At 36.5% G+C, this 16,647-nt stretch overlaps 1 protein-coding gene across 5 annotated transcripts in view; it reads left to right on the top strand.

Annotated features, from left to right (window-relative positions):
* DENND1B (DENN domain containing 1B) overlaps nucleotides 1-16,647 on the top strand; it is a 243,148-nt gene that overhangs the window by 108,087 nt on the left and 118,414 nt on the right. For 4 of the 5 annotated variants that reach the window (XM_037907882.2, XM_043552708.1, XM_043552705.1 and 1 more), the window contains exons 6-7: nucleotides 12,977-13,046; nucleotides 15,407-15,487. In XM_037907882.2, coding sequence (XP_037763810.1) covers nucleotides 12,977-13,046; nucleotides 15,407-15,487 — 151 coding nt within the window. The remainder of the gene's footprint in view (nucleotides 1-12,976; nucleotides 13,047-15,406; nucleotides 15,488-16,647) is intronic. The other variant, XM_037907883.2, reaches the window with a different exon arrangement.

Below are 16,647 nucleotides of genomic sequence, written 5' to 3'. Positions count from 1 at the left end.
AGAACAAGAATGCAGCAAACTACTTAATTAAAAGTAGAGCAAAACAAACATCATCCTCTTTAAAAAGGAGCCTGGCTGCTTGTAAAACCAACTAGGAAAAAATTGGAGGAGCCAGTCTAGCTGCAGTGTAGTACAAGGACAGGAAACAGAAGTTGGTCTCAAAATGAGAGCCAGCAGCAGTACTTTGTGCGATTCTCGTCTGCAGGCACCGCCACCCCTCCGCTCCCATTGGCCGGTTCCCGGCCAATGGGAGTGCAGACCTGGTGCTCAGGGTGGGGGCAGTGTGCGGAGCCCCGTGGCCGCACTGCCTAGAAGCCGGACCCGCTGCTGGCCGCTTCTGGGGTGCAGCACAGTGTTGGAGCAGGTGGGCACTAGCCTGCCTTAGTTGGGCAGCGCTCCCAACAGAACTTTTAACAACCCGGTTGGCAGTGCTGACCAGAGCAAGGCAACCCAGTGCCTGGAATGCCGCGACCCAGTACCAAGTCTTGATCCACGATTTGAAAAACACTGGTCTAGAGGAGCTGGTGAAGGGCATCAGGAGGTTAGGTGATGTGCTAGGGAAAAGGCCTAGCACCATGTATAGGGAAGACGGGCATAAGTAGGCTGGATACAAAGGGAGAAAGGGAACAGGCAGCAAAGAAGTTTGTAGAAAGAGCATTTTTGTTGTTGCTGAAAATGCCCAATCAAGTCTTTACTGGGATATTCAGCAGCCTCTAATGTAATGACATTGCCTTGCAGGCAGGGTTTTTGGAGTGATTAAAAAATCAATATATTAATGACAAACTGTCTGGTGTTCACTTTTTGCTTTGTCCAAACCAGTGAATAAGGAACTGGGTATGAATGTGAAAGTCTGTATTTTTCTTATGTGTATATTAATTGGCTTTTTTACAGTAATAATGATAACTATTTAATAAAAACACTTGAAAAATATATCCATCTTGGCTTTTGTGGAGCGTGAGGCTACTGAACCATTTTCTTTGTTATACCTTTTGCTGGCATGTCTTGTTTATGCTCAGGGAAAATTTATTCATGTGCTTTAGCTTAGTGGTTCTCAACCAGGGGTACATATATCCCTGGGATACGTAAAGGTCTTCCAGGGGGTACATCAACTCATCTAGATATTTGCCTAGTTGTACAACAGGCTACATAAAAAGCACTAGTGAAGTCAGTACAAACTAAATTTTCATACAGACAATGACTTGTTTATACTGCTCTATATACTATATTATACTTACCTTTCAGTATATTTATAGTCCAATTGATTTATTTCATAATTATATAGTAAAAATGAGAAAGTAAGCAATTTTTCAGTACTAGTGTGCTGTGATACTTCTGTATTTTTATGTCTGATTTTTGTAAGCAAATAGTTTTTAAGTGAGGTGTAACTTGGGGGTATGCGAGACAAATCAGACTTCTGAAAGGGGTACAGTAGTCTGGAAAGACTGAGAGTGACTGTTTTAGCTCACTCCCTTTGCCCACAACCCTTCCTTTCCACATCAGACTAAGAAATAACATTTTCTACTTGTTCTTCTAACGTTGTCTGACTTATCTCTAATGTTATCATAATAAATGCTTCATCAGTTCCACACACTGTAGTTCTTTCTACTTAAAAATAAGTACTGGAGCCAGATCCTAAGCTGGTGTAAATTGGCATAGCTCGACTGTAATCAGTGGAACCTACGTTGATATGAATCAGCTGAGGATCTGGCTGATGGTCTGCTACTTTGTAGAAATAACTAGTGAAATGAAAAGTGGCAAGCTATAATTTTTCACTGAGTCATAATAAAAACATTGCCTTTATTGCTTCTGTTGTGACAATTTCAAATTTACAATGCAATGCTGAATACATAGTTGTACCAACTTTTATAAAACTGTACTTCTGGATTGGTAAAATATTCATCTTTAACTCGAGAGGGAGGGTGTGGAAAAACATCGTTAACGCTGAGTGCAAAGAAAACTTTTCAGGAGTAGAATGCTGCCTTTTCGTTTTCAAAAAGATCATGCTGTTACTTTGTAACACATTAAATCTTTATCTCCAACAGGATGAGTATTGTTTTTCCATTGTTTTCTTCGTACAAATGGAGTACAATATAAAAGCATCAAGTACTGTAAGGTGATTGTATTAAGTAGTCCTTAATACTGAAAATGCGCAGTTCACAAATATGAGATTTCATTTGCTTTAGCAGCTGGCTGTTTGAGATTGCATTGAAACTTTGCTGATAAAATGTATGTATTTCTGATAGATACATATTCACATCCAATGTGGTCTGTACTGTGCATCCAAAATTCATTAGCTTGGCCAAATGTATTAGTATTCACACACAGATTTGTGCTAGAATTGCATCTGAGTATCCACAGTGTATGCTTTTTTTTATTTTAAAGATTGACCACATACAAAGGAAATCTTAAACTGATGCAAGTTCTTGAACAAAAGATTAATTTTTGATTGCATCAACATTATCTGTTCTTTTAAGGATTGCTTAAGATTGTTTCCTGTAGCTTTAATAAAGGCAAATTGGGGGAAGATCAAGGGCAGAAGATGAAGAGGGCCCCATTTAGCAAACTGAAATGGTAACTGTGATGGATTCCCCCCAGGATGCCACTTGGAACAGGGGTACCACTGAGCCTGCCTAATCCACCAGCCTAGGTTCGCTTTACACTGTACTGCTGTGCAGTCTGCTGAGCCCTCCTTCAGGCTTCAGACTGCACTTTACCACCACACATAGAGGTAGGGACATATCCAGCTGCAGCTTCACACAGATGCTGAGCTTGGCTCTGAATGGAAAGGCTCAGCTAAGGAACTGCCCGGTACTCAAGTACACCCCTCCATAGGGCAAGCCCAAAATTGTACCATCTTGTGCTGCGCAGAGATCTGTAGAGCATAAACTCATGAAATTCACCCCCTCCCTCAATGTGGAGAGGAATATACAGTTTTCTGCCCCACAGTTATGATTTCCACACATTGGTTTTAGACAAAACAAAACAAGTTTATTAACTACAAAAGATAGATTTTAGGTGATTATAAGGGATAGCAAACAGATCAAAGCAGATTACCTAGCAAATAAAACAAACACGCAATCTAAGTTTAATATACTAAAGAAATTGGATACGTGTAGCAAATTCTCACCCCTAATGTTTTAGCCAGATTCTTGAAGGTAAGTTACACTTGTTGCAGCTTAAAACTCCGGTAATTCCTTTCACAGGCTAGACAACCATCTAGTTTGGGTTGAGCCCTTTTCCCCCAGTTCAGTCTTTTTGTTTCTCAGGTGTTTCCAGCAGTCCTCTTTCTTGGGCAGGGAGTCAGTGAAGAACGAACCACGATGATGTCACTCCTCTGCCTTAAATAGCTTTTGCTTATGTTGGAAACCTTTGTCTCGCAGTTTGATTCCCACTCCCATCAGTGGAAAAACACTAGCATTATGATGGAGTCCAGTACCAGGTGACTTGGTCACATGTCCCTGTAGGGCCACCTTAGCCATGACTCAGAGGCTGTTTGCAGCATCCCCAGGAAGGCTTCCCGGTGAGAGCTTAGAATCTTCAAAGACCTATTGTTCTCCCTACTGGTCCTTCCCAACCTGCCATCTAGACTGATTGCCTTCTGCCTATGGGCATTCCCCAGGTGTAAACACATTTGTAATAGATGCATAGACAATATTCCTAACTTCAGATACAAAAATGATACATGCATACAAATAGGATAATCATATTCAGTAAATCATAACTTTTCAATGATATGTCACATGACCTATCGTGTATAAGATACATCATAGTTATGCCCTAATCATATCATAACAATATCTCTGTGAAGAATATGGGGCGTAATGCCACAGTTACATGTAACTAAATTCAGTACAGCCTGTGAAGGTTGTATGGGGAAGCAGGAGCAGGCCAAGCAGAAAGTAAAGAGATTGGGTGGGTTGTTGAGTGGGCAGGTGGAAAGCAGAACTAAAGCAGGGATCCTTCCTTTCACCTGTAGCTTCCTTTTATGGATGGCACCTTGCTATGTGCTAGTCAGTCCCAGACCTCTAAAGAAATAGATTTGTTCGGTGGCAGTCCTGCTGAGGTAAACATGATGTCATTGAGTGGCGGCTTCTAGCTGGCTGTGAAATACTGCCCGTCTTGTAGTTAATGGGTTCACTTCTCTTGTAGTTTATTCTTCACTTGAAACTTTAATATGAGGAAACCAGTTTTGACATTTTAGACACAGGAGAATAAATACCACAAGATGTACTCTTCTTGTACTCATGAAAATGCTTACAGTAATAAAAGAAGAGGAAGAAAAATGCAGACTGTAGGTGGGTGGGTGTATACAGGGAGAATTGTCTCTAAGATAGAATGTTTTTTTTCAAAGTTTTCTATAAGGTGGCATCTAGTGTAAGTATATTTTGTTTATGTTGACAAAGTGAAAGAAAAATAACCCAATATATAGATTTAACATCTTTTAATTTTAAAGAAAGAGACATTGATACAATGTACCTTAAATGATTGTGCAGATTCTGATTCCAGCTACCAAACCCAAAGCCCATTAGAAATAAGTGGGAAACCAACCATATAGTGAATCCAGAAAAAAAATCTGTTGCATTTACGTCCATTAGTTGTGCATGATTCTTTGCAGGACTCTTTAAGACTGCTTTGTGAAGCTCACAATGTAGACTCCTGCTGTGTGCGTGGTCCCCTCCGAACTTTTCAGCTAACATGCCCTCTAGTATGTAAGCACAATGGGGTGCCCCTTCAGAGTGTTTTTTAAATATACCCTGTTGTGCCTGTGTGCTAGATTGGGTCTTTTTTCCAATTCACTTCTTTATATGAATAATGGCAAATGTTTGCAAATTCAGATTTGATTGATATCCTATAATATGTTTGTAAATTTTAAGTATTCTTCTGTTATCATGGGGGGAAATGTGATTCTTTTATATTTTATTACTAAATATTTTGATAATATTTAGAAAAAACATGTACTACAAATATTGAGCAATACTAAATTAATGTTTTATTGTCTACAACTACATTGTTTGAATAGAAAGGCCAACTATTACAGCTGTGATTCATTTTGTTAAAATTTTGCAGTTGCTGACTGCTTCTAATGTTGACCTTATGTACACTGAGAAATGCAAGACATCATTAAAAATTTTCTGCCTTAGATTTGATTAATGAAATTTTATGACTGTAAAATTGTCACCTACGTTTCCAAATGAAATGCTCTAATAAGGAAGACAGGTTTATATGGTAAGCCTTTGTAGTTCTTCAACTCAGACCATGCTTGAAGCTTTCTCACTCTTCCTTTAGGCAAATCCCTTAGAAGCAGAATGTTTCAATTTTGCACATTTTGTGTCAATTTTCCAGACAGAAAAGTAGCCCCTAGACATTAGACATTTAGCTACGGAAAGGCGGTTTCCTTAGTTTTATTTGATTACTAGAAGTTAGATTCCTGCTGCTAGTTCAGGACTGTTAGTGGTTACCTGACTATTTGACAGAAAACATTTCCTTTCCTTTATTTAACCTTTGACTCATGAATGTAAAAGTTTTATCAGAGCTATTGTAGAAGCATAAGTGAGGTGGAAGTCTACTTACTGCAACAAAGATGATGCATGACTTTGAATAAAAGTTTGAGCTCCTGCCTTGTTGCTACTTTGGATTAGAAAAAAATGCTAAATACACTTTTTAAATTACCCATGAAATATCTTGTGGTAGTGTTTTTTTCATGACAGCAATGTGCACATTTTTAGATACAATCTCCTGGATTTTAAAAGCATTAAATTTTCATTTTCATGATCTGTGTTGCAGAAGTTGAGTTATAGAATTTATTCTTTTCATTCCAAGAAAAATTTGTCATAGCACCTCATACACCAGTGAATGAAGAGATTGTCAAGTTTTTCCATATTTGCTTTTCAGAAGCTTATACATAGTAAACTCTTCAGGGCAGAGACCATGAGTAAAGTTTTCAAAAGTGATAGGAGCTGAAGTCCTATTTTCAAAGGTAATTTAGACATTTAGAAGCTCACATCTCATTGCAAATCAATGAGATTTAGTCTCCCAAGAGTCTGAGGGCTTGTCTGCATGGTAGGGAGTTGCGCACTGTGGGAGTGTGATTCCTGAAGTGCACAAATTAGTTGGTCTGTGCAGATGCATGCACCAACAGGGTCTTCATGGACCGATAATGCACAACACGTGAGTATGCTTTGGAAATCACTCCCCCATAGCGTGCAGTATCGCACCCTGAGCCCTCTCTGGAGAGGGGACTTAGCAGCCTAAGTCACTTAGGTACTTATGAAAACTCCATTGCATATCTTCCTTTGTGTTTCTACAGTGGCTACCACAATGGGGCTTCAAGCCTTTTGTTGTTATTGTAAGGCAGTGAAATAATAATATAATAAATTGATCATACATATGTGTATGAGTTCAAACTTGGGTAGCAAGCGCTTCCTTATTTAGAGACTTCTCTTTTTAACTGCACTCAAAATAAATCAGTGTGGCAGTTTTGAGCCCATATTTATTTTTAATAAAAGCATTAAGGCTCATTTTCTATCAAGATTGTCCGAATCCTGCAAATACTTTCACAAGTAATCCTGTTCAAATCAATGACATTATTAATGGGAATAAGTGTTTGCAAGCTCAGGCTTTGATATTAGGCTACCGTTGCTCGACAAGAGCCTCTATTGTCCAGTGACAAATAACACTGTATCACATCACTTTTAAAGTAATTTTTAAACACGTATAGTCGTCTCTGTGAGCTTGAAACTGACACATTTCCTCACTGATATTTTTTCTGTTATGCACACATGCTGACTTTTTTTGCAGTGGTGCATATGAATGCAGTGCTGCTTTTACATGTATTTTCTTTTCTTTTTCAATATAAAGAGAAAGAATCAGTTAAGCATTTGTTTTAAGAATAAAATTCTTATATAATTACTAGCACCTATTAGACAATCACACCCAAGAAAAAAAATATTCAGGAGGTGCAATTGCCTTTTTTTCCCCTCTTCGCAGTGCACTGTTGGAGTATTTTAAAGAAAGTAAAGTTAAAAATCTGGGCAGAAACACTGGACTTAATTTGCACTATTGGATACCTGAAAAAAAGATTTGCTTAAAAACCACTCTGAGGGTTTTTTTTTTTTTAATTAGTTTTGTGCTGTCAGGATGATGTGTATATTTTGTTCTTTTTGTTTTCTGCAACTGTGTGCATTAAGATTTGCTTCCCTTGCTCTTTTGGTTATAAGTGGCATGCTTAAAATTATTTTAACCTAATTTTCTATGGTTTTAACAGTTTTTAAGCTAAAGGTAATTATTGTTTTAGTATTCCAACTATGAAGTAAAAGGCTTTCTACTGTAGTATTTAAAACACTGTATTCAATTAAGATTTTTACTTTGTTTTCCTTCACTTTATTTTTTATAATTCAAATTTTTGTTAGCAGCTAGAATGTGGGCATATAAAATTAGTTTATTTTTTCTTAAAGGAAGAAATATTTGAAGTACAGTAAGTATGCCTACTTATAAGGAAGGAAAACCTGTCTTAGCTGTGTGCTAAGCATCACTAGTTTCAGAATATGAATATGACCTTTTTCTCTGCATCTATTTTAATATTGTATCAATTTGTGTTTTTGTAGTAAGTGGGAGCTAAGTTCATGGATTGTTAGAGATAAATATAAGCATTATGTGAGATTAAAATGGGAACACTTGTTTTTAAAGTGTGCTCTTGATAATGAAAAATGAAGGCTCAGAAGTCAAGGGACATATGTTTAGAGCTTTGTGTTTTCTATTGAAAAGAGAAACATAGTAGGAAAAGGTTTCAGAGTAGCAGCCGTGTTAGTCTGTATTTGCAAAAAGAAAAGGAGTACTTGTGGCACCTTAGAGACTAACCAATTTATTTGAGCATGAGTTTTCGTCAGCTACAGCTCACTTCAGTAGGAAAAGATGCTGTAGTACTACTGCTGAGATGTTGCTACATGGCACAACACAGGAAAATTGATGGATAGTCTAAACTAACCCTACGTGACCAGTATGAAAAATGATTCTGTAATTTATAAATTGTACAGTGATTTTGTAGATAAATACTTAGAACAAAACATGAATCTACATCACTATATTAGACTGAGAAAGTCACTTTTTATTTGCTATATGGTACAGTGTTTGCTTTGTGTTGGGTTTTGCAGTTAACACTTTCCCCATTAGACATATATGTTGCATTTCAGTCACCAAATAAACTCTACTATTAACATATTTCCAAAAGATAACAGAAAAGATAATCTATCAGGAAGAAACTTCCAGGAGCAATCATTTTGTGGAATTTTATAGTCCGTGTTTCACCATAACACACAACACTCACTGAGTGCCCTTTAGTTAAGTGTGGTGGGGTACACTGAACAATTATATCCTAGGGTATTGAAGAGCAAATACTGTAATCAAGTTATGCAGTAAAGTCACACTTTAACTACCATAAATACTACCAGGTAACATAAACGTCTGTTAAAGCACTGAGATATGGACTCAGATGTAGTTAACAGACGGCACAATGTGCATTAAAGCCTTTTAAAAAAGGCTAACTGTCTAGAGTGTGTCTGTAGCAGCTTTCAAGAAACAGGCTGCTTCAGCCCAAACTCTGCTGACTTGCGGACTCTCTGCAGGAGCCTAAAGCCTCTAGCAGATTTCAGAAAGACATCTGCTTCAATGTGAGCTGCAGTCACATATTGGGCAGGACATCTGAAGTCGTCACAGTTTGGGGAGATGTCTGTTTCTTCAGACAGAAGCAGATTCTTGAAATCTTTATTTTTATTTTTTATCACATCAAATTTTCCAATATTTTAAACTTTACCCATCATCTATATTAAAAAAATAAATACTAGTTCAAATTTATCAACTCTCTTGGACAGGTCAGTGTCTCTGAACTACACAGAACTGGGATTATCGACTCTTGTGAATTAGCTAGGGTGCAGGCATATATTTCCTAAAAGCTGCTTCAGGGAAAAATATTTTCATTCAAAGTCAAAGCTAATCAGCCTCAGCTGAAATAATGAGAGATGTTAACACATTGCCACTTGTTTTCGTGAGCATATTGATATATGAACAGCTAAAATAGCTAAGTCGTTTCAAACTCTGCCATTTTAAAGATACAGTAGAACCTCAGAGTTATGAACACCTCGGGAATGGAGGCTGTTTGTAACTCTGAAATGTTCGCAAAAAGAAAAGGAGTACTTGTGGCACCTTAGAGACTAACAAATGTATTTGAGCATAAGCTTTCATGAGCTACAGCTCACTTCATCGGATGCTGTAGCTCGCGAAAGCTTATGCTCAAATACATTTGTTAGTCTCTAAGGTGCCACAGGTACTCCTTTTCTTTTTGCGAATACAGACTAACACGGCTGCTACTCTGAAATCTAAAATGTTCATAACTCTGAACAGAACGTTATGGTTGTTCTTTCAAAAGTTTACAACTGAACATTGACTTAATACAGCTTTGAAGCTTTACTATACAGAAGAAAATGCTGCTTTTAACCATTTTAATTTAAATGAAACAGGCACAGAAACAGTTTCCTTACCTTGTCAAATCTTTTTTTAAACTTTCCCTTTATTTTTCTAGTAGTTTACATTTAACACAGTTCTGTAACATATCTGGTTTTGTTTGTTTGTTTGTTGTCTCTGCTGCTGCCTGATTGTGTACTTCTGGTTACAAATGAGATGTGTGTTTGGTCAGTTCGTAACTCTGAGGTTCTACTGTATGCTAGATACGCTTGGTACAGAACTACCATCAGTCAGTTTATCCCACTTTTTAAAAACCAGTTCAAATTTTAAAACCTTGAGTTTGATAAAATTGCTATGTGGGGGAGAGGTAATATTTGACATATACATTTAAAAATCTCTTTAAATAGGAAAGTTTTCAAAATAAATGCTCCCTTTTGCATGCTTGCCTCTGAAAATTTGCATATTATTGATCCTTTTTTGGGTTATAGCCTTTCATAAATAAATGTTAGAATTATGAAACCAGGCAGTTTTAAATCAGATGGTATAGATGCCATATTTTATGTGTATTGTATAGTCATACTTGCAGAATAGTGTGTGCTTTTTAAAAAAACTAACAAACAAATAATGGTGAGATATTCGGAACTGGCATAATATGCCAAATGGAAAATATTGGTTTTTCTGTCTTCATTTGTGGAAACAATCAACCCCTCACAACCCTCCATTAATTTATTCTTACAGACATGTCTGGTTAGACACATGGAAAACATAGGATGGGCTTTTATATTCTGTGGAAAGCTTTCTGATGGTCAAAGATCAGATTTTAAATCCTGAAACTCCTTGGAGTAAAATCCTTGGATAAAAGTCAGTCAGAATCAATGAAGTTTTTCTTAGGTAGATAAATTGAACACCTTACAGTTTCCTCTGGGTTTCACCTGACCCATGGATCATGAATTGTCATTCTTCAGAAGTGCAGATACAGACAACACCATTTATTTCCTTCTGCTGGTCCGCTATCTTTGTGCATTTTTCTGCATCGCCTCTTTGACATGGAATAACTTCCTATTTCTGATTCTCCAGGCAAACCATCCTTTCCCTTATCCCTCCAGAAGTCTTATTTTTAAACCCTGCCTACAGGAAGCAAATGCAAAATAATATTTAAGAAAAAGAAAAACATTGCAAGTTAGCTTTGGCTTCCAATGTATCCCGTCTCCTCTATGTCAGCCTTCTACAATTTAAACTCCATGAGGCAGGGACTGTTTTTATGCTTGTCTTATGCAGCTCCAAACACTCTGTAGGCATGTAACTAATACTAATAATGTTGTTTATTTCCATGGCTTAATAATCTTCTTTTTGGATTTCTCTTACAGTATTTAGTAGTGTGCTGCAAAGGCAGTAAAATCAGCTGCTATTTCATCCCTTTTGAACACTGCTACTATTATTTTTAATAAAACATTCTCCATAAGATGTGGGAAAATAGATTAGAAGATAACATTGATTCTCAGACTATAACTTTAGTAATGGGCTGTTCCCAAACATACAAAGATAGAAAAGGAAAACTGAATCAGGCAAAAGAGGAATTACTATAAGAACCAACAGTGAAGTAACTATAAGAATAGCAAACTAAAATTACTTTTTTCAGAGTAGCAGCCGTGTTAGTCTCTATCCGTAAAAAGAAAAGGAGGACTTGTGGCACCTTAGAGACTAACAAATTTATTAAAGCATAAGCTTTTGTGAGCTAGAGCTACAGGTACAGCTCACAGAAGCTTATGGTCTAATAAATTTGTTAGTCTCTAAGGTACCACAAGTACTCCTTAAAATTATTTTGTAATGTAAACAATCATCATGTCCCAAACTCAAACTAAAATAATAAATTCATACCATTCCCTGACTTGAAAACTGGAGATTCTGTTTCTTCAGCCTGGCCCTCTATTTACTTGGCTTGATCAACTGAGCTTTTATGAAAAAATCTTAACTCTTCAGTCCACTCATTGGACAAGACTGGCTTCCACACCAACCCAGGTCTCCATGAAAACTACTTTAACAGGTTTCCCTTTCCTCTGAGGAAAAGCTTCTAGAATCTTTATCCTGGGTGTTTTCTTTGGCAATTGGCATGCAGCTAGCATAATACTCTCTGATGCATAGCCTTTAAACTTCACAAATATATCCAAAACAGGTATTGGCTGTTATAAATGCAGTATTTCACAGTATTTTTTAATATCCTGTACAATGTGCATCTGTGGGTTTCTATGTGATAAAATTACATTACAATATTTTGCTAATGAAATAATGTTCAGTTTTTTAAAAAAAGGCTTCCTCCCAAAACTTTTAAACCAATTATAGAATTTGTAGTATTCAATTGGCAGTATTCTAGTGGTACCATTATGTTTGCGATGAAATAATAAAACAGAAGAAAATGTACATAGTAGCTTGTACATATGTAATTTATTTTGGTATTGTTTTGGGTAATAATGGTAAGATTTACTAAATTTAAATTGTGTGCATGAAAAATTATATATATTTTTTTACATTTTAAAAGAATTAATGTCCAGTCATTAGTGACGTCAGAGATAAAAGCCCACCATCTGGACACACAATAGTTTGCTGATGCAAAGTTACCGATATGTGTAAGGACTGGAAAGATTGGGACCACGTTTGTTATCTGATAACTACCTTGAGGTCTGAGAATGCCGCATGCATGCGAACTGCAGACTTGGGTTTGAAGATTATTAAATATTCTTTATGTTCATATATTTGTACATGTACATGACTAATATCTGTACATGAACATGGATTCTAAAGTCTCTATGTAGACATTATTTTGCAGAGAGACCAATATTTATTTGAAATATTTTTGAATGTATAATAGTGCTTTAGGGACCCAATCTTGCATGGGCTATTGTGTGTGTGGGCTGTTTTGTCCACAGAAAGCCCTAGAGACTTCATGGGGGTTCCATACAGTTATGGCAGTCTGCTCATGAACTACACAATATAGGACTGGGGTCTAAGGCAAATCTAATTTTCATAAAAACAAATCGCATGAGTGCATGGAACTATAGCCACTAAGCACATGATGAATTACATTTATATCCACTCAGGAATGTTTGAAATGCTTTTGGTCTTAAAATATAGTTAGAAAAATCAAACAGTTTTGAGATCTTTCTTCACTTTTGTGTCTGTAATGCTTGTTTGTCTTACTGTATAACCAGAAATGGCTTACCTATTGCATTTTTCCTATGAAGTGCTGAAATATAAGCATTAATGGTACTGCTGAACTGGATGTTTAAAAGTATAGTTTTGTATAATAAGCACAACTTTAAGAAATGTAATTAGTATGCTTCCTGGAAATAATATACTGTCATAAATAAAAAAATACGCAAGTTAGCATTTGCTCAAAATGTTTATGATGGAAGTATGATTAAAGTTAATCTGCAATAATATTATGGGACACTGGAAAATAGACAATAATTTTCTTATTATATTTGGTAAAAATAGTAACAATATACATATTTCTATTTTACAGTTACCTGCCATGGTTTGAGGTATACTACAAGTTGTTAAATACTCTGGCAGATTATTTGGCTAAAGAACAGGTACTTTTAGATACTTGTTTACATCTAATAAACTATTTTACTTGAAATTAATCGTAATAATTTTAAATCCTACAAAACTGTTTCATACTGTCTGCATGTTTGAACAATGTATTTAAAATTTGCAACAAAATAAAAAATGTATGCATTTTAATTTTGTAAGTTGTCAGAAGTTTGACATATCCCAATGGATTAAAAAAAAATTGGATATGCTGCTGCCACTATTATGTGGATGTCATGTATTAATTTTTAAAAGCTGCTGAGAACATACTACAGCAAAGTGTCAGAGTCCTTCTGTAAACAAATCCTGGGCTAAGTGTGAGCAGAGTGTCAAGCCACTGGAGAACTCTATGATATCTTGATTGTTAACCAGATAGTTCCTGAGATTTGGGGTTTATCAGATACAAACACTTTTTCTGAACTGCATTAGATTTGATGTACTACTTTGCCCTTCATATTAACTAAAAACTACTTCATCATACTGTCATCTTGACTAGAAGGGGGAAACTGCTTGCAGCACTCAGTGAAGAATCATGATAGTTTAGTTTGCATATTCATGAGCAATTAGATACATTCACAGGATTACTCAGGAAAAAAGATACTGGCAAGATAAACTTTCCTGCTTCAAGTATCTAGGTATACTAGATGGTTGTTTTCAAAAGAGAAAAAAGTTAGCCATATGCTGTCGGCTGCAGATGTTGAGATTGAAAGAATATACATGCAATAATTATATCTATTGGAAACAGACTAAAGAAAACAATAAAATTTTATATATAAAGAAAATATAATAGCCCAGTTGCATTAACTTAAGTAAAACAGATTGTAATGGTCACTGAAGTCCCGTTGTTAGCATATTAAATCATATTAAATTTTGTTTTGTCTTAATCTTACTATTTAATTGTAATACTCGGGGCTTTTTATTGAGGTTATGCTTGAAAGACGAGGCTCATGCAGGGCAAGGGCTGTCTTTACCTTTGGGTCTTTCTCATTGCTTGTTGGCACTAAACAAATAAATAGTAGTTCAATGTATAGCTGACAAAGCTGCAACTTTATTATAGTATATGTTAAAGAACTCTACGTTTTAGTGGGCCAGAAGTTCTTTCTGGCACTGTACAAAGTGAAAGTATTTGATTTGGTGTACTGCCTCGTCACCTGTCTCTTGGACTAATAAATCTATCAGAGAGCTCCTTCTTGTCTCCCTGACCCAGTCAAAGATCTAAACCTAAGGCCTTATTTGCTACCTGAGTAATTCCACCCATCTTTGCATAGAGAGATGGCAGCCCTCTTCAGACAAATTGGATCAGTTTATATGAAAGTTGAATGTACAGTTCTGCTGACATGCTGAACCTTTCTCCACATTTAGCTTGATCTCATTAGCCAAACTATTTTATAATATTTCAAGCTGTTGTGCTTTTCCTGTTCAATTTAGGACCGAATTTATGAATATAAAAATCGTGATCTAGGTTCCATTATCACTCCTAAGTACAATTCCATTTTGGAAACCAGGTTGTGACACCATAAACAGACCCAGTAACAAAAAACACATTGGAGTTATGTTTCCACAGCAACTTTATATACTGTACTACCGTATGACATCTGTATGCATTCACATGCACCGCTCTGCCTAATGATGTTTGCGTTAATGCATTTTGGGAAATTCAGAGGCGCTACCCCATCGTCTAAGTGGGGGTTAGAGTGCCTGTAGGACATATACATGGAGCGCCACAAGCAATCCAAAGGGAAATGCATCCTGTGAGACCTTATTATATGTAGAGCTGGGAGGAAAGAAGACCCAGACAACTCAGTAGCACAGATATGATTAGGGAGAATTGTCTTTGAAGCAACATAAGTATAGTGACCCGTTCAGGTCACAGAAAGACAACCATGTGGCAGCCTAGGCACATTAACTGCCATGGTGATTAAACTTGTGCTAACCATGTTGTGTACAGATCCAAGCCATATGTAGAGTCCACCATATCTTTGCTTGATTATAAATTCAGTTAAATGTTGTATAGAGAGATCCAAAGGCTAATACAATTTTAGAAAGGTGTTGTCAGGCCAGATAAATTGCGTTAATACCATTTTTAGCTTGAACCATTTTGAAGGGGTTCAAGTAACGTGGTTAAATTACATGTGTATATCAGGAAGTGTAGAGAAAGAAAATAAATGTTAAAGAAACTGACTTCAGAACTTGCAAGTGATGATCATTCTTTGAGCCATAAAAGTAGATTGTGCTTGTACTTTAATATATGGCAGTTGCACTATGAGATTATCTGTGATGAAATGAAAATATATTTGTTAAAATGGAATATGTATTCTTTGTATATGATTATTAAGTACTTCTTTTTAAATATTTCCTGTAGGAAAATGACTTGAATGATATGTTAAAATCACTGTATAGCCACCCTGTGCCAAAGGCAAACACTCCTGTCAGTTTAAACGTGGTAGGTATCCTGTGTAATGTGTCTCTATTGTAAAAATGTACTCAGTTTCTTGTCAAAAACCCCAGACAAAACCTGGGTATTGGTGCTAAATTATTATCATCTCATCATATTGCCTCCTATTGTTAAATGGCTTACCATACTGTATTCACTTACTATGTAAAATGTGTGTGTGTGTGTCTATGCAGACTCCAATCCTAACCTAGCAGAAATTGAGGTTTGCTGCATGGGTAAGAGGGCAAGCTACCATAGCAACTGGCAATGCTACTCCCTATCTTGTTCATTGCCAGCTGTCTCAGATGAGTATCTTTAGTTCCTCCTGCTGTGGATCAAGATCCGCTCCATGGCCTCTGAACACCTGAGTAGGGAAGGGTATGTCATATGTCAGTCTGAGCTTGGCTTTTCTACTGCCTGCCTGCAGTTGCACCCTTTTCCCATTTGTGCTTGATCATACCAGGGTGGGGTGCGGAAAAGGGTAGGGAGGGTTTTACTGAACTGTGTAAAGATTTCTGCAGGTCCAGACCAATGAACTTGCACACATGTAAGCTGATGTGGGAATGTGTCCTAAAATTTTAGAGGATTATGGCTCCCACAGGAGCAGCAAACTGTTGTACTCATCACTTACTGCTATCATACTGGATTTGCTTTTCAAAGAGTACAACTCCCTGAGATAGGGTGACCAGATGTCCTGATTTTATAGGGACAGTCACGATATTTGGGGCTTTGTCTTATATAGACGCCTATTACACCCCACCCCACCCGATTTTTGATACTTGCACCTTTCATAATTAATATTTTTTTCTGGGTGAAATGGTATTTTTGAATGGCATGCTAAAATATATACTGGTTGGGTAGAAAAATAAAGCAGCATGCCAAATGTGGGCAAGTTAATGTTAATATGAGACCAAAATTTTTGCAGTTCTTGACCTTTTTTGTCTTTTGAATTTGTAATGTTAATGAAGCATTAGGTTGTAAGTTTTTTGCATATAATATATAGTATTTCCGATTTGTGTTTAGAATTGTTTGGGGTAATATTTTCAATTGACTCAAAATGTGAACTGTCCTTAAAATGATTGGAATCTGGTTGCTGACTGCATCTGGATTAACAGTATTGGGGTCTTCCTTTTTTTTAAATTTAAACTTCTTCATTGTTGAGAAGTTTA

This window comes from Chelonia mydas, chromosome 8 (genome assembly GCF_015237465.2).
Source record: "Chelonia mydas isolate rCheMyd1 chromosome 8, rCheMyd1.pri.v2, whole genome shotgun sequence".
Classification (NCBI taxonomy): domain Eukaryota; kingdom Metazoa; phylum Chordata; order Testudines; family Cheloniidae; genus Chelonia; species Chelonia mydas.
The sequence above is the reverse complement of the archived record's forward strand: the minus strand, read 5'-3'. Positions and strand labels throughout refer to the sequence as shown.